This window comes from Macaca nemestrina, chromosome 9 (assembly GCF_043159975.1).
Source record: "Macaca nemestrina isolate mMacNem1 chromosome 9, mMacNem.hap1, whole genome shotgun sequence".
NCBI lineage: Eukaryota > Metazoa > Chordata > Mammalia > Primates > Cercopithecidae > Macaca > Macaca nemestrina.
In genome coordinates this window covers 116,129,286-116,156,867 of record NC_092133.1, presented here as the reverse complement: position 1 = coordinate 116,156,867, position 27,582 = coordinate 116,129,286, and the positions used below count along the sequence as shown (strand labels likewise).

Here is a 27,582-nt window from a genome sequence, read left to right as displayed (position 1 = left end):
GTGTGTGTATAAATATGCATGTATACACATGCTATATATATGTATATAAAATAGAAATGCTATATTTGAAAACTACAGTATTAGAAATGAAGAATTCATTAGATGGGCTTAACAGCAAACTAGACACAGAAGACAAAGGGATCTGTGAATTCAAGGCAATAAATTATATCCAAACAGAAAAATAGAGAAAAGCCTGACTTTTCCTCCTTCGAAAAAGAAGTAACAGAGTTCAATGTCTGTGAAATATTATTAAATGAAACAACATATGCGTGATTGGAATACCAAGAAGAGGACAGAGAGAGAATAGGACCAAAAAATATCTGTGAAGGCGATAATCGCAATCTTCCCCAAAATTGATGGCAGACATTAATCCATAGGTCCGAGAGGCTCAGTAAACCCTAAATGAAAGTAAAAACCACAATATAAATAAAAGTAAAACCACACCTACACACATCATAATCAAATGGCTGAAACCCAAAGGTAAAAAGCCAATCTTAAAAGCAATCAAAGAAAAAAAATACATGTGGCTTAGTCCCTTCAGGCTACAACAACAGAATGCCATAGGCTGGGTGGCTTGTAAACAATACACATTTATTTCTCACAGTTCTGGAGGCTGGGAGGTCAAAGATAAAGGCAGGCAGATTCAATGTCTAGTGAGGGCCTGCTTACTGGTTCATAGACAACCATATTTTCACCTTAACTTCACATGGTAGAAGGGGCAAAGGAGCTCTCTAGGGACTCTTTTAAAAGGGCATCAATTTCATTCATGAGGCCTCTACCCTCATGTCCTAATCACTTCCCAAAAGTCTCAGCTCTAAATTTTTTCACAATGGGGATTAAGTTTCCACATGTAAATGTGAGGAAACATTTACAATATATAGCACAGTAGTTATAGGGAATTATGATATGATTGAATTCAGACTTCTCATAAGAAACAGTGAGGGCAAGAAGACAATAGAATGGCATTTATAAAATGCTAGAAGAAAAAGAACTGTCAACCTAGACTTCTGTATCCAGTGAAAACATCCTTCAAAAGGGATATTAAATCCCTTTGCCTTAGCCCTAAAGTCAGTAAGTAGAGCACAGCAAAGCCATTGTGTGGGGCAGAACAAAGTAGTCATCCATGATATTGCCAGAAAGAAACTCTATGACCTTAACCATGCCTACAATATGGGCACAAACTGTTCACGTTTGTTCATATATATGGACTCAATTGGCAGGTGAACCAACAAGGTTGCTTTAATGGTCCAGCATGGAGTGTTAGAGCACAAGAAGGATGAAAAGAGAATCTTTCTAAGTGTAGGGGGAAACAGTCACAAGATATTAGAACCTAAATAGAGTGACTGAAGCAATCTTTAGTGGTGCAACCCAATGCGGGAAGTCAGAACCCTGGCAGAATAAGGTGAATATCCTCATTGAGAATCAGCTGGTATGTGGGGACAGAGATTGAAAAGTGTGAAAGAAAGTGCCAATATAGTGGGGCAGCGTGGCGCAGGAGGTCAAAAGCTGAGCAGGGTGAGGAGGGCAGACATACTAGGGGAAGGTGGCCTAACATGGTGAACTAGAGCCTGAATGGGGTGACGAGAACATTTTGGTAGCTGGGTAATCCAGCATGGTAAATCAGAACCAGCACAGGGTGAGGAGAGCATCTACGAAGGGGAGGAGATGGGGATGCTTGGTGAATGAAAGCTTGGTTACATACAGGGAAATTGATCAAATAAGTAAGGACAGTAAGAACAGAAGTCAGTTTCTCACTGTCAATGAAGAGAATTATAAATACAGTTGACCCTTGAACAACATGGGTTTAAGCTGTGTGGGACCACTTACATGTGAATTTCCTTCCACCTCCGCCACCCCTGAGACAGCAAGGCCAACACCTCTTCTTCCTCCTCCTCCTCAGCCTGCTCAACATGAAGATGACCAAGATGAAGACCTTTATGATGATTCACTTCCACTTAATGAATAGTAATTGTATTTTCTCTTCCTTAGAATTTTCTTAGTAACATTTTCTTTTCTCTAGCTTACATTATTGTAAGAAATCAGTATATAACATACAAAACACATGCTAATTGTTTATGATATTGGTAAGGCTTCTGGTCAACAGTAGGCTATTAGTAGCTAAGTTTTGGGAAAGCCAAAATTATACACAGATTTTTGACTGCATGGAGGGTTAGCGTCTCTAACTCCTGTGTTGTTCAAAGGACAACTCCAGGGAGAAAAAACTAGAAATAAACAAATCTACAATCATGATTGAAAATTTTCACACCCCTTTCTGAGGAGTTGATAAAATAAAATTTAAAAAATGGTAAAGATAGAAAAGACTGAAAAACACACTTAACCAATTTAACTTAATCAACATTTAAAAACATTGCAGACAACTACTGCAGAATACACAGTTTTCTCTCAGTGCAAAGGGAATATTGACAAATACAGACCAGATGGCTGAGTCATAAAGCCAAATATGAAAGAACTGAAATCACATATAATATCATCCCTGACTTTGTGGTTTTAAACTAGAAATCAATAACAACATGGGATCTGGAAAATAACCAGTTTTAGAAATTAAGCAGCACCTGCAAATAATCCCTGGGTCCAAGGTAAATCACACAAAAAATAGAAACTATTCTGAATTAAATAAAAATGAAATCACAACTTACGTTTATGGGATTGAGGCTAAAACTGTGCTTAAAGAAAAATGTATACCTTTAAAAATATATATAAGACAAGTATTGGCCTATAATACCAATGAACACAGCTTTTACCTTAAGAAGCTAGAAAAAGAAGCCAAAGTTAAACACAAATAAGTACAATAAATAGAATAATTAAAAATAAAGGCAGATATTAATGAAATAGGGAATAGACAAAAATAGAGAAAATAAAGTCAAAAGTTGGTTCTTCTAAAAGGTGAATAAAAATGGTAAACCACTAAAGAAAGGTTGACAAACTTTTTCTGTAATACAATATGTAATATGTAATATAATATGTAATATAAAAATATTTTAGGCTTTGTAGGTAACATATAAGCTCTATTGAATAGTCTTCTTTGCTTTGTTTTTGTTTTTGTTTGCAAAACCAATTGAAAATATAAAAATAATTAGCTCACAGATTATTTTTTAATGGACCATGGTCCTCCCAAAAAAGAGATTGATGGAGAGAGAGAAAAATAAGAACTACTATCATTATATAATCTACAAAGATTAAAAGAATAATAAAATGAATAATACAAGGATATTACAAATAATTTAGGCTTGAGCTTGAGCTCAGGGGTTCAAGACCCACATGGCAGCATGGTGAAACCCTGTCTCTACAAAAATTAGCCGGGCATGGTGGCATGGGCCTGTAGCCCCAGCTACTTGGTAGGCTGAGTGGAGAGGATCACTTGAGTCCAGAAGGTCAAGGCTGTAGTGCCACTGCCTTCCAGCCTGGATGAAAGAGTGAAACTCTGCCTCAAAAAAAAAAAAAAAAAAAGAAAAGAAAAAGAAAAAGAAAAAAAGAAAAGAAAACAACAACAAATAAAAGAACTTTATATCTAGCATATATATATATATATAAAATATATATATGAAAAGAAAACAACAATAAAAGAACTTTATATCTAAAATAAATAAAATAAAATGAGCATATTTCTTGAGAAACACAAATTACCAAAACTGACCCAAGAAGGAATTGAAAACCACATAGTGCCATATCTTTAAGTAAATTGAATTTGTAATTTCAAAAACCAATTAAAAAGGAATATTTTTCACAAAGAAAACTCCAACTTAGATAATTTTGCTAAGTGAATTATGTCAATATTTAAGAAAAAATAATCCTACACAAAATCTATCAGAAAATAAAGAGAAAAAATAATTTCTCAACTTGCCCTATAAGGCCTACATAACCCTGATACTAACACTGATAAAGATATTGCAAGGAAAGAAAACTACACACCGACATATCTCATGAACATAAACACAAAATATAAAATATCAGCAACTTGAACACAAGAATGCATGAAAAAGGTAACGCAACATGATCAGAGTGATTTTATCCAAGGAATGGAAGGTTGGCTCATCCTTCCAAAACAAATCAAGATAAGTCACTTTATTAATAGAACAAAAGAAAAATCATCCGATCATCTCAATAGATATAGAAGAGCATCATATAAAATTCAAAAATCCATTTTTATTAAAATGTAAATCTCACAGCAAACTAGGAATAGAAAGAAACTTTTTCAAGCTGATAAAACATCTACAAAAACCTACCACTAACATCACACTTAAAAACAGAATGCTTTCTCCCAGATTAGGTAGAGAACATATATGTTTGCACTCACTTGATTGTAACAGAGTTCTTGGCCTGCTTAATAAAGCACACACAAAAAAGAAATAACAGGCATAAGGATTGTGGGGGGAAGTGAACTGTCATTATTTGCAGATTATGGATTTCTACATGTAGAAAACCCTATGGTATCTACAAAAAAAAATTAGAAAAAATAAAGTTAGCAAGTTTGTCAGCATACATAAAGGTATATTTGAATATACAAAGGTATATTCAAAATATAATTACATACCCATTACTTGTAACAAACAAGTGGCAAAAAATTAAAAATGATTATAAATCACAAAACCACAAGTAAGTAGATAACTAGAAAAAGTATAATGCAAAATGTGCAATACTCTACATTGCAACTACAAGGTATTGCTGACAGAAATGGAAGACCCAAATAAATGGCAATATATACCTTATTAATGGATTGACATTCTCAATATCATTAAGATTTCCATTTTCCTTAAATTAGTTCAGAAATAGACCCATTCATTTACAGTCAATTGAATTTCAACTGAGATACCAAGATAATCAAATGAAAAATTGTGTTTTCAATAAATGGTACTGGGACAAATGGATACTGTATGAAACAATTAATTTTGACTCCCTTTCAAGCCATACTTAAAAACTAGTTTGATCACAGACAGGACAGAATCCCACGAACCTTAAAGGACAATTGAAAACCATATTAAAGGTTTCTGCTCAAAAGGAAATCTTAATGCTTACTGGTGAAAAATTACTCCACAGTACATACATCTAATAATGCAAACGTATTCAGAATATGTAATGGACTGCAACAAAAGAGAAACAATCCAATTAAAAATGGGCAAAAGACTTTAACAGGCCACAAAACAATATATACAAGTTGGTAATAAAGATATGGAAAGTTACTCAATATCATCATTAGTTATCAGAAAAATGAAAATGAAATCTACAATGACATACCATTTCATCCTATTAGAATGACTACATTTTTTAAAAAAAGACTGACAGCACTAAGTATTGGCCCTGGTAGGAGTGTAAAATCGTATAATCACTTTTGTGTACTATTTGAGTTTTTAGTAAAGTGAAACATGTACTCTGTGATGACTCAGAAGTTCCAATTCGAGAATATGCAATTCTAATCTATAGTGATGGAAATAAAAAAGTGGTTGCTTAGAGTGGGCATGAAAATTGATTGAAACATAACATGAGAAAACTTTCCTGGATGAAGGACGTGTTTTATAATTACTTTTGCCTGCTGGTTATATGGCTGTATACAATTATGAAAACTCACTAAACTAAACAATTAAGTGTAAAAATAACCCGTAATTTAGAACAAAATGTCAGACAAAACACTTTATGCTTTCATTCAGATACACTCCAAATAGAAACAAAACTAAGCTGCAGTTTATAGAGATGCATTCTCAAGTATAAAATTATGAAAAAGAAGCAAGATCCTAATTACAATAAAGGCAAAACAAGGAGCCATCCCCAGAGTAAAGAGAGGTGGCACTGGGTGGGCTGTGAGCACAGGCAGTCAGGGGCTTATAATAATGACAATATTCTACTTCTTGACTTGGATGGCAGTTACATAAGTGTTTCCCTTCCAATAATTTACTAATGTGTTAATTTTCATTATGCACTTTCCTTTATGTATATTTTACAAATTAAAAACATTTTAAAGGCTTTTCATTTTATTGTGAACACACAGATACACATATGTGCTCCCCCAGTAAATAGTACTTAGAAGAAACCCATTATTTCAGTTATTAATATGAGTGCATATCATAACTGGCTGGATGAGATACAGAACGTGGAAAAATAAAACCCACATAATCCTCAACTTTAAAAATCCCTAAAGCCTGTTTTAAAATGAGAAAACCAAGATTCTGAAGATTAAATGATTCACGTAATTACTCTCCATTTGACACTTTTGTATCTCAGTAAAATCTACATGCTTTTAAAAGTATGCAGATGAAAAACAAAAATGAAAATGTGAAAGAAAAATGTTCTTGTTGATACAAACATGTAAAACATATATTCTATTTTATGTTTTGCATAAACCCTGAAAGGTCATGAAGACTGGTTCTGTGGCAAAAGAAATATCTGGGCAGCCACAGAGAGATTAAATCTCTTCTGTATACAAACAAGCATAGCTTTACTTTTTTCCCCTTTTTACAAAGAACAAATAAACCCAATGTAAAAACTGAAAAGAAAAAAAAAAACTATGTAAATGCAACATAATTATGTTTCAACCACAGAAGAGAGGAAATTTAGAGTTACAGATTCCATGGTAAGTTTTAATTCTATCCTTGTGTATATGAAAGAGTCTTTCATTACACGATCACATAACACTGGGCCATGTAACAATCAGTCCAACAAATGTTTACTTTACAACGTGTGGAAGGAAAATATTTTGTAAGAGAAATTGTAGGAAATTAGTATATTATTTATGTAAATTGTTAGGTAACATTTCTTAGAATCCTGGGCACTTACAAAATATTAATAGAAATACCTGTTCCTTAATTTCCTTGTTCTAAAGAACATGAAATTTGAAGGATTGCTTGAGCCCAGGAGTTTAAGGCTGCAGTGACCCCTCATCATGCCACCGCACTTTAGGCTGGGTGACAGAGTGAGACCCCACCTCCAATGAAGAAAACGAAAAACATGAAATTTAACTCTTTTATAGGCAGGCACTTACTTATGTTGAAAGCTAACCTTTAAATTTTAAGGATATATTGAAGTAATGGAAAATTTAGAGCATTAGACTTTTAGTATGTTTTGAATCATGTATGCCAGGTAGTTTGTACTAAAGAACAGTAGAGACTGAGTAACTCATGAAGATTCATGAATTCAAATAATTTTAAAAAAGGGTCCAGGCGCAATGGCTCACGCCTGTAATCCCAGCACTTTGGGAGGTCGAGGTGGGTGGATCATGAGGTCAGGAGATCGAGACCATCCTGGCTAACATGGTGAAACCCCGTCTCTACTAAAAATACAAAAAATTAGCCAGGCGTGGTGGCGGGCGCCTGCAGTCCCAGCTACTTGGGAGGCTGAGGCAGGAGAATGGTGTGAAACCAGGAGGCGGAGCTTGCAGTGAGCCGAGATTGCACCACTGCACTACAGCCTGGGCGACATAGCAGCACTCCATCTCAAAAAAAAAAAAAAAAAAAAAAAAAAGGAAAAACAGTCCTTATCAGTCGGAGTTTGCTGGGATTCCTGACAACTCACATATCTATATGTATATATAAATGGATTTTTTTTAAAAAAAAGGAGGAATAAATTATTTATCCTTCCTTATTTGTATGAGTTATATTTCAGGTTAACAAACAGCAATGAATTCTGAGACAAACCTAACAAAATTTTTAGATTACAAAGATAAAAATCCCCAGTCCCTCTCCCAAAAAAATTAGATGATTTACAAAGGTAAAATAATTAGACTAGCATCAGACTTTTCAAAAAAATGTTATGAAGCAAGGCAACGGAGCAGTTTTGTTGTTGTTGTTGTTTTGTTTTGTTGTTGTTGTTGTTGTTTTGTAATTTAATGAAAGAACTTGGAAATCAAGAACTTCAGGCTGGCCGCCTTGGCCCATGCCTGTGATCCCAGTACTTTGGGAGGCCAAGGAGGGTGGATCGCTTGAGCTCAGGGGTTCAAGACACGCATGGGCAACATGGTAAAACCCTGTCTCTACAAAAACTACAAAAATTAGCCAGGCATGGTTGCAGGGGCCTGTAGTCCCAACTACTTGGTAGGCTGAGGGGGGAGGATCGCTTGAGTCCAGAAGGTCAAGGCTGTAGTGCCACTGCCTTCCAGCCTGGATGAAAGAGTGAAACTCTGCCTCAAAAAAAAAGAAAAGAAAAGAAAAGAAAACCATAACAATAAAAGAACTTTATATCTAGCAAGGCTGTCCACTGAGTATTTTTAGAAAGTTTTAACATGTAAGAATTTAGGGAATTCTGCAACCATGAGCCCTTTTTGAAGACTCACCTAGAGGATGAGCTCCAAACTAAGACTATAGAACTGAAGCTAATTGAATCTCATATGCATAGATTATATAAGCAAATATATACGTAACTGTTGATCTGAGTTTAAAACAAAGGCAGGGTCAATGGTGAAATAATAATGTTTGAATGTTATATATAACAAAACAGAAATAATGCACTTTAAAAATGGGAGGAAAAGGAATGGAGAAAAAGAAAAATAGAACGATCCCATTGATTACCATACAGGCAACAGGTGAGAATTAAAGAAACCAATAAAAACTGAAAAACTAAATACTGAATGGGCTGGGCACGGTGGCTCACGCCTGTAGTCCCAGCAATTTGGAAGGCTGAGGTGGGTGGATCATTTGAGGTCAGGAATTCAAGACCAGCCTGGTCAACATGGTGAAACCCTGTCTCTACTAAAAATACAAAAATTAGCTGGGCTTAGTGGTGCGCGCCTATAATCCCAGCTACTACGGTAGCTGAGGCAGGAGAATCATTTGAACCCAGGAGGCAGAGGTTGCAGTGAGCCAAGATCGTACCACTGCACTTCAGCCTGGGCAACAAAGTGAGACTCTGTCTCAAAAAACAGAAACAAACAACCAAAAAAAAAAAAAAAAAAAAACCTAAATAGTGAATGATTAAATAAGGAGGAGGATGAGGGCACTGGAAAAATTTATAGGCACAAAGGTAACCACTAGAACAAAAATGCAAACCTTTCTAAAGAACACAAATTAAAGAGCAAGGAACAAAAAATTAAAGAACAAAGGCTGCAAATCTTATAGCAAAATATAATTATAAAAAATTGACATTGTTGAAACTAAACATTATTCATATCAATGAATGTTAATACATTTAACTCATTAAAACAAAGACTTTTTAATTGACTCACAAAACAAGACCCAATTTATATACTGCATGCAAGGGCACATCTAAAACAATGTGATTCAGAAAGAGTAAGAAGGAAATGGAAACAACAAGAAAGCAGGGATAAATATTCTGTTATCAGACAAAGTAGAAATCAAGCCAAAACACTTTGAACCTGACGAAGAACAGCACTTGAAATATCAAAAGTCATAATTCATAACCATTAGAAACATTTATGCACGAAATAATACAGCACCTACTATAGAAGATGTAAGAAGATTTAGATAAAAGTGCACTAATGGTAAGAGAATTTTATACAGCAGTTATAGCATAAGATAGATCAAATTCACACAAAATAACAAGATAGAAAACATAAGTAACATAAAGTAGATCTAGAGAATACACATCAAACTCTACACTCTGTTGATAAAGAATCCCAAGCACTAGCAGGGTACGGTGACTCACACCTGTAATCTCAGTGCTTTGAGAAGCCAAGGTGTAAGAATCACTTGAGGACAGGAGTTCAAGACCAGTCTGGACAACAGAGCAAGACCACATCTCTACAAAAAATTTTTGAAATTAGCTGGATGTGGTGGCACATACCTGTAGTCCTAGCTACCTGGGAGGCTGAGGTGGTAGGATAGATCGAGTCCAGTTCAAGGCTGCAGTAAGCTATGATTGCACCACTGCATTCCAGGTGATAGAAAGAGACCCTGTCTCATAGAAAGGAAGGAAGGAAGGAAAGGAAGGAAGGAAGGAACGAAGGAAGGAAGGAAGGAAGGAAGGAAGGAAGGAAGGAAGGAAGGAAGGAAGGAAGGAAGGAGGAAAAAAAGAAAGAAAAATAATCCCAGTACCCATCAAACACAAAAATTCATCTTCTATTAAGTCATAAAGAAAGCATCAATAAGCTTCATTAACAGTTGAAATCAAAAAGTCAGCACACTCTGATCAAAATATAGTGTGAGAAATATCTTACAAAAGCAAAAAGTAAAATTCTTTGTGTAGTTAAAAAAAAATTTAAACAAAAATTTCTCATTAATTCTATTAAGCAAATGGGCTAATAGGGAAATACAAAGTGAAATTAAGATACTTCTAAAAATGATGATAATGAAAGTACTACACATCAAAATTACAGGGTACATTTAAAGTAATGTCAAAGGAAAATTTATAACATAAGCAACTTTTATTATTTTCACAAAGAATGAAAATAATTGGAAAAATAGCTACAATATAAAGCAAAAGAAACCAAAATGAATAAAGATAAAAGCAGAAATGTATGTGGTGGAAAATAAAAGCACAGCACATCCAGTTAATAAAATAAAAAAATTTCAGAAAAAAGAAAATCAAAATAGAGAAACCATATTAGCTAACTTGATTGGGAGGAGAAAAAACAACAGAATAAAGCTCACATATACAAAAATTTAAAATGACAAGAAAAAAAAAAAACCATTGAACCAGGCAAACTTTAAACATCATTAAGAGATTAGTTTGTAGGCCACTATTCAAATAAATTTGAAAGTTTAAAGGAAATTGAACATTTCCTAATAAAACGCAGATTTCTAAAATTGAGCTCAGTAGAATAAAAAGCATAAATAGACCAGTTTCCATAGAAGAACTAGAGAAAGCTATTAAATAATTTTTTAAAACACAGTAGGTCCATATAATTGCATAGGAGACTTCTAACAAACCTTCAAAGCCCAGGTAGTCCCATTGCTCAATAAAATATTTCAGAGTATTGAAAATGAAAAGAAAAATTCCCAATTCCTTTTGTGAAGCAAGTATAACATTGATAACTAGATTTGATAAAGAGCCAGAAAATGAAAACAGAAAAAAGAAAAACTATAGACCAACATCACTCATGAATACTATTATAAAAATGCTAAATATTAGCTAACAGAGTCCTACATCACATTAAGAAAAACAGTACACTATGACTAAGTGAGACTTATTCCAGGAATGCAAGGTTAGTTCAATGTTTGAAAATGCATTAATAATTCCCTATATTAATAAGAATAAGGAAAAAATCATAATGAAACATATAGAGCACAGTCGCCACAAATGCTCAGAAAGCTTTTGACAAAATTCAATATCCAATCCTAATAAAAACACTTTCTTTAAAAAAAATTATTTTTGAGTCAGGGTCTCACTCTGTCACCCAGGCTGGAGTACAGTGATGCAACCATGGCTTACTACAGCCTCAAACTCCTGGTCTCAAACAATCCTCCCACCTCAACCTCCTGAGAGGCTGGAATTACAGGTGCACACTACCATGCTCAGCTAATTTTTAAAGTTTTTGTAGAAACAGGACCTCATTATGTTTTCCAGGCTGGTCTCAAACTCCTGGCCTCAAGTGATTCTCCTGCCTGGGGCTTCCAAAGTGCTGGGATTACAGGCATGAGTCATCACACAAAAAACACTTTAAACATAGAAATTGAGAGATAATTTTAATATTATAAAATATATACACTTTAAACCTAAGGTTACTCTTTTACTTCATAGAGAGACACTAGAGGCATACGCACTAATATTAGGAACAAGACAAAGAGGATCCCTATCTCCACTGTAGCAGGACAAGTCGCAGACAATACCCCTCAGACACTGAGTTAAAGAAGGAAGGGCTTTATTTGGCCGGCAGCTTCGGCCAGACTCATGTCTCCAACAACCAAGCTCCTGGAGTCAGCAATTCCTGTCCCTTTTAAGGGCTCACAGGTCCGTGTGAGAGGGTCGTGATCGATTGAGCAAGCAGTGGGTACATGACTGGGGGATGCATACACCAGTAATTAGAAAGGAACCGAACAGAACAGGGATCTTCACAGTGCCTTTTTTAAGCAAATAACTGATTAGGTCAGGGATCCATCTTTAACTAGCACTCCCAGGGTGTGGCACTGGGCTGTCTGCTTGTGGATTTCATTTCTGCCTTTTAGTTTTTACTACTTCTTTCTTTGGAGGCAGAAATTGGGCATAAGACAATATGAGAGGTGGTCTCCTCCCTTACCACTACTATTCAAGAAGGTACTAGGGAATTAGCTAATGAAATTAGAGGAGATAATTCAATTTAAAGAATAAGAATTTTAAAGGTGAAACATTTGGGAGGCTGAGACAGGACAATTGTTTGAGCCCAGAAAGCAAGGGTTGCAGTGAGCTGAGATGGTGCTACTGCACTCCAACCCGGGTGACAGAGTAAGACTCCAATTTAAAAAACAAACAAACAAACAAAAAAAGTAACACTTTCTCTAACCCTAGAGCAGAGGTGAACAAATTTTTTCTGTAAGGAGCTAGATATTATTTTAGTCTTTGTGGGCCATCCAATCTCTGCCACAGCTACTCAACTCTGTAATTGTAGCACAAATGCAGCCAAAGGCAATATATAAATTAATGATGGTAACTACGTTCTAATAAAACTTTATTTATAAGAGTAAGATTTGGCCCATAAGCCATAGTTATCAAACACTGGCCTGGAGACTTAACAATAAAAGGAACTCAACCAATAAGAGAATTCTGTAAGGTGGCAGGATATAGAATTATCATACAGAATTCAGTGGAGCTCATTAAATACAACCAATCAGTATGCCCACATGATGGCAGGTGGAAAAAAAAACATTTCCACAATCCACAAAGAGGACAAAATACTTAGGAATTAACTGGACAAAAAACCCACAAAATTCATGTGAAGAAACCTTTAAAACATTCTTCAAAGTCAAAAATCTGGACTTGAATAATGGAAGGTTTCTGAAACTTACTATGACTATGTAAGATGTTAAGGTTAAGGGAAGTTGAGTAAAGGGCATGGGAATTCTGTGTTCTGTGTTGTCTCTCTGCTTTTGCAGCTTTTCCATAAGTCCAATGCTATTTCAAAGTAAAATTTAGCCGAAAAATTTTTTACAAAGAAAGTAAAGATTCAGAGGTGTGGAAAAATAAATCATAGATATTTCTGAAGTTTTTAACTTCAATTTTTTTAGTTGTTTGACATTTTATAATATTTTATTAGAAAATTTGTTCCCCAAAACACAAATGTTAATGGTTTTTTGCAATGTTGGTATGATTTTATATACTTGAAGGCCAAATTACCTCCAGATGAATTTTGTAAGTATCAAATAGACATTACTTGATACTTACAAAACAAGAAAGGAAAATTCAGCACACATAAATCTACTTTTTCATAAACTTAATGTGTCAGGATACCTATTGTCCCATTTTAGATCTGGTGGTGGGGCATAGGGTATAATGAGTATGAAATAATTTATATTGAGTTTTTAAAAGAAGTAGTCTGGAGTACTGAAAAAAGTCAATAGAGTTTTGCAAAATCATTGGTTTCATAAAAATCACTTTTACTTCAGTAGCCAAACTATTAATATTAAGATGATATTTCTTATTCTTACTGAGAAATATGTGAAGGAAGAGAGTTGCTATGAATTCTACTCCACAAAGTTAATAAAACTGTGCTAAGGGTTTATATGTTTATTCTGATATGCAACCCAAGTTTTTGCCACAGCCACAGCCAAGTCACTAAAACATAAAGCTGCTAGTCATTAAAACAAGTTCCTAACCCATGAATTATAGAAGATTTACATAGGAGAGAGGGATTTGTCATTTCCTTACCGTGTAAGACTTAAAGCTCAGAGATGTAGTAAATCCTATAAATCTAGCAATAATAGCCATGCCTGAAACATAATGCAAAGAGTAATGCTGTTTTATTTCTTATCAAAGTTAAAAATACTGTTTTCTGAAATTTAGTGTGTTTATAAAAACACATGTGGGACGCCTATGTTCACAGGTGCAAAAGGATTCACTAACCTCCTTGTCGCACAAAAAAGGGCAGTTTAGTCCTTATCTTACCAGGCCTTGCTATAGAATTTAACATGTTTGACCTCTTTGTCTCCTTTAAACACTCTCTTGCCTGTTTTTTCTATAATTCACTCTTCTAGTTCCCCTCACAACTCTCTGGCTGATGCTTCTCAGTTTCTTTACCGAGACTTTTTCTTGTGTCCATTCATTCTCCTTAAATGATTGAGTTCAATAAGCTTCTGTTTTTGTCTTTCTCTTTTCACTGTGTTTCTCTTCCTCACAACCTCTTACATATATCCATGACATCAGTTACCAAATATTAATAATATTATACACCCAACCCACCCCTCTAATCTAACTAAGCTTTAGACATGAATACCCAATTGACTAGTTGCCATCACCACTTGGATGTCCCATAGGAACCCCAGAGTCTCTAAACAACCACAACTGAACTCACCATTTATTCATTATACAATAAGCGTTTGTCAGGTGCCTACCCTGATCATTGTCCTGGGTTAGGCAATGGAGGTATAATAATGAACATATTAACTTTGTCTCTCCTCTCACAAAGTTCACTCTTTCTTCAACCATCTTCTACCAGTAAGTGGTACCAATATCCATATGGTTACCCAAGCCAGCAAACCAAACATCATCTACGACTCCTCCCTATTCTTTGTAACTCACGTTCAATCATTCACTTGGTCCCATCCATTCTCTTCCATCATAGGTCTTTATTTAAACTGTCAATTTCTCTATTTTTATTACATTGTATTTTACAGTGTTAGTTTAAGCCACCTTCACCTCTCACCTATGATGATCCCCTAACAAGGTTTCCTGCCAGTATTAATGCTAAAACCCTTCAATGATCCTCAACTGACCTCAAAACAAAATCTAAATTAGTATGACACACAAAGGCCTGATTTATCCATTGCCTATTCACACGTCTTATGACATGCCCTCAAAGCTCCTTCACTGCAGGTGAGAGTTTAATGGAAATTATTTACCATTTAGGGCCCCTTGTTTCAATTTATGGCAAATTAAATAACATATCTTGATATAAGAGAAACACAATCAAAAGACAAAGTCGTCTTATACAGATGAATATACATACTAAGGAATCTGACTTTCATTTTCTAGTTATGTATTATCTTTTAAAATTTCTATTCATTGAAGCTACTGCTACCTCAACAATACTAGCATATATTTACACATAGCACTTATTATGTGTCAGTCACTTTACATATATAAATTTGCTTAATCATCTCAACAACCCAATGACATAGGTACCATACTATCCCCATTTTATGTATATGGTGACCAAGACACTCAGTCATTTACAACTTGCCAAAGGAAAAATGGTTGGAGAATGATGAGACTGGTATTGCAGGCAATGGTTCCAGAATCCATATGTTTAGCTATTATACACTACACGTTTGAACAAAATGGGATTGTATAAGGTGTTAAACAAGAAATTTGATTTTGTAAAGGTGACATATATTTATCATGTAGACAGTACAGAAAAATACAAAGCATTAACAAATAATCCCAAAATCCTACCATACTGAAATAACAATCACTAGCTGCTAATGTAAATTATTCTGGATATATCTTTATGTCTTTAGGTAGACAGAAGGATTGACGGATAGATAAGACAGCTAGATAAAACAGATGAATATATGAGAGATGATTGATTGATTGATAAAATAATGTTTTGTACCATGTCTATTGAATTTTTATGTGAAAGATGATAAAATTTGCATACTTACACATCTGCCCTGAAATGACTTCGATTTGTGTCAGTTGTATTATTAAATTATAATTATCCATTTCTATAAAATATAGCTGACTCTCCCTAATGATGATTCGTTCATTGTTTTGTCTTAGCTTAATATTTAAATGAATTCAAAGGTTTCCACTGGTATCTTTTAGCCATAGTTTTACTATTTTAAAATACTTTGAGTAATTTCTTGGTTGACTGGAATTTTGTCATCAAGTAGTCTTTGCAGGGAGAGCTAGAGAGCACTACATTCACTAATCCTGTATGCTTAAGAATATGTTATTGCCTTCACATTTGAAGGATAACTTGGCTAAAATGAAATTTTCGGGCAATAGTTTTTCTCTCTCAGGATGTTTTAATCAATGGCTTGTGACATTAAAAGAAGATACAGAGTTTAAAGCCAATGGTTTTGCTGGATGTATTTATTTTTTCCCTTCTGAAATGCAAGTAATTTTATCAGGATATGTGTTGCTGTTGGTCATTTTGTGTCAATATTACTAAGATCTCTTGGGGTCTTTTTGACATAAAGACTCACAGCAAAGTTTTCTTCTGTTATATCCTTACTTAAGGTCATATTCCATTGGTTCCAACCTCTTCTTGAGGAATACCAATACGTTTACGTTGGATGTCCTTGGGTTTCATATTTATCCATTTTTCTATTAACTTTTTATATATTTTTATTTTTTATTTCCTATACATCACATTTCTGACTGTGTTTTTAGTTGTGTTTATTATATTTCTTTTACTCCTATCCAGGCTTTTTGTTCAATGATTATCCTATTTCTTTTCTCAGCTCTAACTACTTGCTTTTAAAACTACTTAGGTTGCCTTATAAAATCTTTTGCAAAACTATCTATGATTGTGACCAGGCCTGGTGGCTCACACCTGTAATCCTAAGTACTTTGGAAGTTTGAGGTGGGAGGACTGCTTGAGGACAGGAGTTAAGAGCCTGTCTTTACAAAAAAAATTTTTGAAAAAAATTAGCACACCTGTAGTCCTAGCTACTTGGGAGACTGAGGGAGGAGGATTGCTTGAGCCCAACAGTTCGAGGCTGCAGTGAACAATGATGGCACCACTGCACTCCAGCCTGGGTGATAGAGTGAGACCTTGTCTCTGAAAAACAAAAAATAGGCTGGGCGCAGTGGCTCATGCCTGTAATCCCAGCATTTTGGGAGGTCGAGGCCAGCGGATCACGAGGTCAAGAGATGGAGACCATCCTGGCTAACATGGTGAAACCCTGTCTCTACTAAAAATACAAAAAGTTAGCAGGGCGTGGTGGTGGGTGCCTGTGGTCCCAGCTACTCGGGAGGCTGAGGCAGGAGAATGGCTGAACCTGGGAGGCGGAGCTTGCAGTGAGCTGAGATCGCACCACTGCACTCCAGCCTAGGTGACAGAGAGAGACTCCGTCGCAAGCAAAAACTTTATATAATTTTTTGACTCTCTTATTAAGAAACAATATACTGTTTTAACAGCCGTGTGACTGTAAGGAAGTTATTTGAATTTGTCTGTTTGCTTTTGTGATGGAATCACCTCAAATACAATCACACAACAACCTGCAATCCCTTTCACCCTGAGAACACATTGTCACTCAGTTTTGAGCATTCAAACAGTCAATCTGGCTTACTCCAAATCTCTAAAAGTTTACAGCTTCTTTTTGTGTTATAATCTGGCAATCATTGTCTCTAATACCCTTTTCACTCCGAAATGTCTCCAGTAATCCCCCTGGGCTGGAAGGCTGTTGTAGACAAAACAAAATGACATGTCCATATGACTTTTCCCAGGGCTCCACTTCTGATGCCTCATAATGCAAAACTGGGTCTCTGGTGGCAAAGTCTTCACCTCTTCCAAGACACATTCAATTCCCCTAATCCCTGCTCTCTTAAAAAAGAAAAAAAGAAAAAAAAAAAGGTCGACTATGCTTCGAATGACCATGACACTTATTTGGGAGGAAATCTTGACATCTGAAGAGGCATGTGTTAAAAGTCAGCATATTACAGATGGGTCAATAATTCATAGCATTTTGCAGATGTGTTTTACATTTTAAAATTTGGAGTTGTGGCCATTCCCCTGTTTGTGTGAATATAATTTTTTCTCTACTTTTGTTCTCTTTTTGTAGGTTTCATGCCGTTAACTAGAAGTCAAGCCGCTCATAAAACTCCACAAACTAGTTTTGTGCATTACTAATAAGTGTTTACTGCCTTATCATCATCTACTTTACTATTTTAAAATTATCACTTCACTTGTCTGTCTCCCCAACTCAACCAAGTCCTTCGGGCTTGTTGTTTATCAATGACTTTTTTTTTTCATTTCCATTTTATTGTTTCAAAACTTGATAGATTCTTTAAGAGTCAGAATATGAAAAGAAGATAGCTGTTTTCTCTGGCCTTTTCTTCAATGGATACAACTGAAAAGTCAATAAATCTAATACTTGCTTAAAGTAGTTACATTAATGAGAATTTAAAGACCCATTTCGAAAAGTAATGCAATGATAACATTTAGAAGGAATTTCAAGGTGGCAACTAGATAACCTGGTAATTACTTACACAGAAATCATGAAAGCTGAGATACAGAATAGAAGTAGAGGCTTTGCAAGAGTAAATTCTAATATACAATAAATACAATTCAATGCAGACACTCTCCTCACCTCACAATGGGGTTATGTCCCAATAAACCCATCATAAGTTGAAAATATCATAAATCAAAAGTACATTTAATATGCCTAACCTACTGCACATCAGAGCTTAGACTAGCCCACCTTAGATATGCTCAGAACATTACTGCAGCCTCAAACTCACGGGCTCAAGCAATCGTCCACCCTCACGCCCTCTAATTCTTTGCATTTTTTATAGAGACAGGGGTCTTGTTATGTTGCTTAGGCTAGTTTTGAACTCCTGGCCTCAAGCAATTCTTCTGCCTCTGCCTCCCAAAGTACTGGGATTACAGATGCAAGCCACCATGTCATTAGCCTATAGTGGGGCAAAATCATCTAACACAAAGCCTATCTTATAATAAAGTGTTGAAATCTCATGTAAGTTATTGAATACTGTACTGAAATTGAAAAAAAGAATGGTGGTAGAGGTACTTGAAGTATAGTTCCTACTGACTGCGTATCATTTTGGCACTATCATAAATTAAAAATTTCTAAGTTGAACCATCATAAGTTGGGACCATCTGTATATTTATTAAGAAGTTAATAGTCACTGAAAGATTAAAAGATGATTTGTGACACAGACTATCAAGTCATACAAAAATATTATTACTAACAAGGGAGGCAATGATAAATTCTATATGAAAAATACTTGAAAATTTTAAGGCAGTTTCTCAGGTGAAGCCCAATTCCATCTCAGGTCCTCCATGTTGGCTACTCCTGTCTGAGATGTTCACGCAAGCTGCCTTCTCAGTTTTTAGGTCTTGGTTTAAATATCATCCTCCCTGAGTCTACTTTCCTGACTGCTTGAGCTAAAGTAACCACCTCCCACCCAGTCACTGTCTTTCAATCACACTGTTTTCTTGTCTTCATAGCTTTTAACACAATGGAAGTCATTTTATTTGTTTATTGATTGAATGTATAGTCAATGTTCCACACATATAATAGAATGTAAGCCCCATGATAGCAGGAGCTTTGTTTGGTTACCATTATAAATCCAGTGGCTAGCACAAAAGATGCTCAATAAATATGTGTTTAATGTAAAGGAATAAATAAGGAGCTGGGTGTGGTGGCTCACACCTGTAATCTCAGTACTTTGGGAGGCTGAGGCAGAAGGACTGCTTGAGACAAGGGGTTCAAGACTAACTTGGGCAACATAGCAAGATCCCCATCTCCACAAAAAAATTCAAAGAATTAGAGGGCATGGTGATGTAGTCCCAGCTACTAAGGAAGCTAAGACGAGAGGATTGCTTGAGCCCATGAGTTTGAAGTTGCTGCAAGCTATGATCGCATCACTGCATTTCAGCCTGGGTGAATGCCTGAGACCTGTCTCTTAAAAAAAACTAAACAAAACAAATAAGAATGTAACTCCAGACAACTGATATTTGCAAATAAAAGATGAAAGCAGAGAAGTTAAATGGGGCCACAAGACAAAATGCTTTGAATCGCAAGTTAAGCACCTTAGCATTAAAATGGTTTTCAGCATTGAAGTCACTCAGGGTTTTGTGGGCCAAGAAAACATTATCAGATATGCAGTTTAGAAAAGTAAATGTCAATGTTGTTCAGGAACAAACTGAAAAGGGAGGGGGAGGCTAGAGGTGATGCCAAATAGGACCCATTTCAGTAGTTCAGGTAAAAGATGACAGAGCCCAACTGAGAGCAGAGAGGAGGAAATTTGTTTAAAGAACGTCAGAGGTAGCTGGTGGACAAGTAGATTTGGGTAGGCAAAAAATAAAGAGGAACCAAAGATCAAAAGAAATACATGCAGCCATTTCTGGCAAGTGTTTATAAGATTCTAATGAAGAGCAAAGCAAGTTTCAAAAACATAAATACATTAGAAAATGGTTTTATAAGTCCAGCCAGTATTCTTCCCTTAAAGTAATCACATATGCAACTTGTATTCCTTAGTGTCTGAAACACTGGAGACTAAGGTTCCAATAACCAAATTCAAAAGGAGTTATGGAGGTGTTAGGATTTGTTTATAAGATAATGTGGTTAGATGAAGCCCCCTGATATGGTTTGGCTGTGTCCTCACCCAAATCTCATCCTGAATCCCCACGTGTTGTGGGAGGGACCCAGTGGGAGTTAATTGAATCATGGGGGCAGGTCTTTCCCATGCTGTTCTTGTGATAGTGAGTAAGTCTCATGAGATCTGACCACTTTAAAAAGCAGAGTTTCCCTGCACAAGCTCTCCTCTCTCTTCCCTGCCACCATGTAAGATGTGACTTGCTCCTCCTTGCCTTCCGCCATGATTATGAGGCCTCCCAGCCATGAGGAACTGTGAGTGAATTAAACCTCTTTCCTTTATAATTACCCAGTTTCAGGTATGTCTTTATCGGGTATGACTAACATCCTTATCTCCCCACACTTCCTGTTGGTTCTGTTTATCTGGAGAGCCCTAATAAAACAGCTTTAAGTCAACTGGGTTCCTCCTTTTTTGGAGTAAAGATATATATCTTTATATTATATAAAGATATAAGTCTTTATACATATATGAATATATACATATCTTTTAATATATGAATATATATCTTTATATATGGATCTATCTGTCTCTATATATGATATATTTTTGTTCTATTGTTCTTAAATTGTCTTTTCTTCCTAATTAGACAATAAGGAAAAATACCATCACTTAAAATCCTTGTCTCTTCCCCTCATCAGTTCACAGTTCTTGCTAGGTGCTCAAAATACATTTGCTGAATAGGTGAGAAACAAGAAAGCTACTATGAGAATGTACCTGGCACTCTCCAGGAGCCTAGTTAGACAGATGTATAATCCTTCCCTAGGAGACAGAGAAAAGTTTTGTTGATTGAATAAAGGTTTCCACATGGGAAATTGATTACCATGTATTGTAAATCCTCCCAATATGCCCAACTTAGCCCTCCATCTCATATAAGGTAATATTTTGGCTCTGTAACTCATGATTTGGTAAACCTGTGATTATTTACATGACACACTATTTTTTCATCATTTATGTACATCAATTCTAAGTGATGACACTTCTGTGACCTCCCAAGTGTTTTCCCTGACACTTTTATAAAATATTACCATCTCCAGGGCCACTTACGCCATACTTTCAGGTTCTACTGCGCAAGCACCAACTGCTTTTGTAACATTCACAAGAAGAGCTTGGTTGATTCCAACAAGGAGGTTCACAAGTGGTTGAATGCCACCACATTTCCGGACAATGACTCGGTTTTCATGTTCTTGGCAGCATTCTCCCAAGGCCCCAACCACATTCACAAGTACTTCTTCAGGCTGATCTGTTGAAAGCCGCACCAAGGTTTCAATGACTTTGTATTCCCGAAACCTAAGTTCATCATAAGAAAGAGAATTGGTTTTTGTATAAGGTTAGCTAAAAATTACTAAATGTTCATTCAATCCTTACAACAACTCAGTGATGCAAGTATTATTTAATCCCCATTACTGGATGGCTAATCTGAAGCTTGGTAAATAGTAGAGCTGACACCTACACCCAGCCATCTGCTCCAGACCTGCGCCCTTAATCACCATGCAGTACAGCCTCTAAGAAAACCACAGCTTCTTCTAAACCTGAGGGTCTAAGATTCCACTCTACTAGGGTTTTCTTCCCCCTGTCTTCCAGAGACTACTTTACCTGAATGAAGTCTTCTAAATGTTTTATAAAAATAAATTATATGTTATATATTTTTTGTTTTCAAATGCATCAAACATGGCTCTATTGTACCTATTTGGATTTAATAGGTCTCTTGAAATGAGTAGTGGCTTGTGCTACTTGGATAAAAAAAAATGTCACTCTCAAGTATCTTCCATATTAACCACTAATACATTTCAGCATCTCTCTTGTCATAAAATTTCACTCTGATATATATGTATATGTGTATGTGTGCATATATATACAAATACACACACACACACACACAAACACACATCAAAAGCAAGCATGCTACATAAAGGTAAATATTTGAAAATTACTAGTTTCTATACAGAACATTTTCCCTTTCTAATAAATTTCAGCAGTATTTAAGTACCATGATGCAGTTTTTAATTAAGATAAAAGTTCTATTAGCCAAGGTTACTTTTAATCTAGCCATGTCTTCACTAGGCCTTATTTATTAAGTCAACTTATTTTGTGTTAAATGGTCAGGATGTGAATTTCTTGTTAAAGGAAATAATCAGATGGAGTCAAGGAGAAGCTGTCTCAGAATACCCATTACTGAGAATGTAAACTGTCAAAAATAGGAAGAGGTAGAATTAGAAAATTAAAATAAATCAAATGGTCATAAAGTTTATACTTTAAAATCAAATCTGATGAAATCATGTTTGAAAATGACCACTCTTTAAAGAGTAACTGATTAGTTGACATTTAGCTGATTCATCTTGTTTATCTTTAGAAAAGGAAAAAGAATAAAATCACTTCCATCTCTAAAGATTCCATGGGAAATCCACCCACTCACCTTGATAGATTCCCATAGAAAATATCAAAGATATTTCTAATTCAAATGGCTGCCCATATGCAAAATAGAGAGATCATGTCAGCAAGCCTCTTAGTGCCACTGAGGCACAGAAAAAGTCATTGCCAGGTGGTGGGCAATTTCTATTCTTTTCTTTTCTGTTCCAGGAATCCCTTCATTCAGCTAAATCCATCCAGAATATACATCTACGACTAACATTAGAATCAATTCCTTACTAGAACGGCATTAAATGACAAGAAGGTGTTTCAGAAGCCATATCTTCATTTCAGAATATTAAGTGCCTTCTCTTACTTGGTCACGTTCTCTTTGCTGATGGAACATTTCCATATTGCCCCCGTGACAGCGGCTAACCGCTCTTTATTGTCAGTGTTATTGAGTAGACTGGCCAAGGGCTTAAGTCCTCCGTGCAGCCTAACGAGGTCCCGGGTTTCCTTATCTTCAGCACACTGCACAAAAAGTCAAATCAGAGGCTGTCAGTGATCAAGGAATATCAAGCTTTCGATGATTGCTAAAAAGGCTGCCATTCTAGTAGGTATGAAACTTCTTTCTAGAGAGATCATTTTCTAAAGATGCCTCCAAGTAAAATATAAAATATAATTCGTCTCTCTACTGGTAACTTTCTGACAGTATGTCTTTCCCTTTACATGGCTTTGGGAATGGACAGCAGTTTCTACGTACTCAGCAATTCTCCCAAGCCAGTTTTGAGATGGCCTGGGCATCTCTTGAGGCGAAGGTCAGTGAAAAACCTACAACTCCACTGGCAAGGAATGGAGGATTTCTACAGTGATGCAACTCAGAGTCTTGGGAAAATGTCGTAGAGAAAACAGATGAGTGAAAGGGATTTGGTCAGCTCTTCAATGGCCCCTGAAATCTAGAGATAAATATATTTTCTTTTTTTTTTTTTTTTTTTTGAGACAGAGTCTTGCTCTGTTGCCCAAGCTGGAGCGCAGTGGCATGATCTCAACTCACTGCAACCTCCACCTCCTGGGTTCAGGTGATTAGAGACAAAGAATTTCTCCAATCAAGTTTCTATGCCCAGAGCAGTGGGTGATATCAATAGTACCCGACATTTTATTCAAATATGCTTATCCATTTTGTCATCCTTTGAAATAAATATTTTCCACACAGATGGTCTCAACTGATCATTCTTCCTGGGCTCTAGAGCCAACAGATGATACAATTAGCAGAGACTTGGCTATTACTCCAAGCGCACAGTTGTTTTTTGATGCCATGAGATGCCAATGTGTCATGTGTCACCCATGGAGGCCACTAGAAGAAATCCTCATCACAATGCACCATACAGGCACCTGCCATGTTTATCCTCTACATGTGATTTTCATTTCTGGATTAGAGGCACCTCCTAAAAATTAATCCCTATTTCTAATCAACTCAATAGTTACTCCGACGAGGCATATATACAAATATATACAAGTCAGGGCCATATATGATTGTTATGGGCCAAATTGTGTCCCCTCAAAAGTCACATATAGAGGTTTTTTGTTTTTTGGTTTTCAGATCAAGGTGCTCTCTGTTGCCCAGGCTGGAGTACAATGGCACAATCTCAGCTAACTGCAACCCCTACCTCCTGGGTTCAGGCAATTCTCGTGCCTCCACCTCCAGAGTAGCTGGGATGACACCACCATACCCGGCCAATGGGTTTCGTATTTTTAGTAGAGATGGGATTTCGCCATGTTGGCCAGGCTGGTCTCGAACTCCTGACCTCAGGTAATCTGCACACCTCGGCCTCTCAAAATGCTGGGACTACAGGCTTGAGCCACCACGCCTGGCCCATATATTGAAGTCTTAATTCCCAATACCTCAGAATGTGACTGTACTTGGAGACAGAGTTTTTAAAGAGGTCGTTAAGGCTAAAGGACCTCTTCAAAATTACTTGGGTAGGCCCTGCTCCAATAGGACTGTTGTCCGAGGGGAGACGATGACACTGGCATACACTAAGGAAAGACAGTAGGAGGACACAGGGAAAAGGCAGCCATCTACAAGCTGAGGAGAGAGGCCTCAGAAGAAACTAACTTTGGTCTGAGGCTTCTAGCCTCCAGGGCTGCGAGGAAATAAATTTCGGCTGTTCAAGCCACCCAGTCTGCGGTACTTTGTTATGGCATCCCACCCTCACAACCTAATACAATCCTCTACTGAAATGAATCCCTGTATCTTTTTTTTTTTTTTTTTTTTTTTTTTTTTTTTTTTTTTTTTTTTTTTTTTGAGACAGAGTCTCATCTCAGGCTGGAGTCCAGTGGCGCGATCTCGGCTCACTGCAACCTCCACCTCCCGGGTTCAAGTGATTCTCCTGCCTCAGCTTCCTGAGTAACTGGGATTACAGGCACACACAACCATACCCAGCTAATTTTTGTATTTTTAGTAGAGACAGTGTTTCACCATGTTGGCCAGGCTGGTCTTGAACCCCTGACCTCAAGTGATCTGCCCATCTCAGCCTCCAAAGTGCTGAGGGATTACAGGGATTACAGGGATTACAGAGCCGCATCCGGCTCCTTGTATCTTTTTGGCATACTCTCTGATTATGCACATCTTAATTGCATTCCTCTAGCAAATCTACTGTGATTAGGTAGAAGCAGACATGCACAGTAACCAGCCATCCACAACTTTGTCAAGGCCATTTTTCTCCCTTTACCATTCTAATCTGTTTTCTGGTATACTATGAAATGTACCATACACAAAAAGTTAGTGTACATTACAATAAGTAAACCAGTAAAAAGATAAAACAGGAACACACACGCACATATACCCATTCCTCTGGCTAGTCTTGGTAGGAGATAAATGCCCCAAGATTATTTAAACAGGACATATTAAAAGCAATATAGAAGCACCATGTACTTATTTATCTATTTTCCACTAAGTACATTATTTTAGGAGACAAAGACGCATATGTGTCTTCTAGAAACAAATAGTCACAGATGTCAAAGCAGGTTTCTCTGACTTATACAAGTTGTCTGTCATTACCACAGGACAATGGTTCTTAGACCTAACTGTGTTTGAAAATCCAATGGGGTACTTGTTAAAAATGCAGCCTGGGCACGGTGGCTCATGCCTGTAATCCCAGCACTTTGGGAGGCTGAGGAGGGAGAATCACTTGAAGCCAGGGGTTTGAGAGCAGCCTGGGCAACATAGAGAGATCACTGTCTCAGAAAAAATAAAAATAAAGAACATTAGCGAGACATGGTGGTAAATGCTCTAGTGTCCGCTACTTGGGAGGCAGAGATGGGAGGATCACTTCAGCCAGGAGACTGAAGTGACAGTGAGCTATAATTGTGCCATTGCCCTCCAGCCTGGGCAACAGAGCAAGACCCTATCTCTAAAAAAATAAAATTAAAACTTAAAGAAAAAATAACTAAATAAAGTGCAGATTCCTGAGTCCCATTCTCACAGAAGGAAACCACATGGTTAGAAAACTACCTTAAACTATGTGAGAAAGAACGCCAACAACCGCTGGAAGAGTTCATCGCACCTGGTAAATGGCCATGGCGCAGTGCTCCTGCAGCTCCTCGTTCTCACTATTTAGGTTCTTGACAAGGTTTTCAATGATCCTTTCTGCTTTGATTGCAGCCCGGTAGTTTTCCTAGGAATAAAAACCTACGTATTTATGTGTCTAAGGCATGAATATAAGTATCTGTTTACATTTAGTAATAAACATGCTGAACAAACTTCCTTAGGAAATAATCACCAAAGTCTTGACATATCCCTACATCAATAAGTTAACTGAATTAATATATGTGTGTGTGTGTGTATATATATAGTGTGTAGATATACATGTCAGCATATATATGTGTGATATATATATAAATGTCAGTATATATGTGAGATACATAAATACATATATATGTGTGTGTGTGTATATATATATCACAGATACTGATTTAATTAATGTCCTATCAGTTGGATCTTCTCTTTCTCATAGAATGCTGACTTCTTAAAAAAAAATGTCCTTGAGCCATCAAGATAACCTTAAAAACAACTTTTGGACTAAAGAAAGTGAAGTTGAGAAGGCAAGGGAAGCAGAACTGGCGTGAGTACCTCTGATGCACACTCTTGCAATGTCCCCACCACCGGAATTAGCATGTTTTCATGAGAAGTCTTCAGCAGCCGAGCCAACAGAGGAATGCCCCCAGCTTTGCGGATGGCTTCTTTATTCGTATGACTCTTACTGCAGCTCCACAGGGCCAGCGCCCCACAGCGAGCCACTTCCACGTCTCTGGCCTCATACAGACTCGATTGGGCAGGTTTTGTGGAATCATGTGCACAGTCCAGTAGAGCAACCTACAATAATAGATAAATCCAATGTTCATGGAAATCTTAAAAAGAACATTTAAGTCATTCTTCAATAGCTACAGGGTTGTTTACCAAACTCACCTCCATCAAAAACAAGAATGCTTTAAAAAATCAATTTTCATACTCCATAGCAGCCAGGGAAAGCAAACAAACAAAACCTTACAAAAAACCTTCCTCCAGATTTGGGAGCTTATACATTTCCTTCCCACAAGAAATGTAAGCCCACCAAGATAGTATTTTCTTAACATGGCTCTAATATTTACATTAATCATATTTGTAAACCACATCCTCAGCCCAAACATCTCAGAAAACCAGCTTCCCTAAAACCATCAGCACTTTCTAAGGAGAAATGAATGGACTATACACTCTTTAAAGCCACAAGATCTGACCAGGAACAGTGGCTGATGCCTGTAATCCCAACACTTTAGGAGGCCGAGGTGGGAGGATCACTTGAGGCCAGGAATTAGAGACCA

General features: G+C 36.6%; 1 protein-coding gene across 11 annotated transcripts in view; it reads right to left on the bottom strand.

Moving 5' to 3' along the window:
• The window catches only part of ODAD2 (outer dynein arm docking complex subunit 2), a 194,232-nt gene that overhangs the window by 108,122 nt on the left and 58,528 nt on the right, over positions 1-27,582 (bottom strand). For 9 of the 11 annotated variants that reach the window (XM_071070321.1, XM_071070324.1, XM_071070319.1 and 6 more), the window contains 5 exons: positions 26,855-27,097; positions 26,289-26,399; positions 23,099-23,253; positions 21,421-21,663; positions 21,091-21,135 (listed from right to left, as the gene is read on the bottom strand). In XM_071070321.1, the coding sequence (XP_070926422.1) occupies positions 21,091-21,135; positions 21,421-21,663; positions 23,099-23,253; positions 26,289-26,399; positions 26,855-27,097 (797 nt within the window). The remainder of the gene's footprint in view (positions 1-21,090; positions 21,136-21,420; positions 21,664-23,098; positions 23,254-26,288; positions 26,400-26,854; positions 27,098-27,582) is intronic. The other 2 variants (XM_011738354.3, XM_011738356.3) reach the window with 1 other exon arrangement.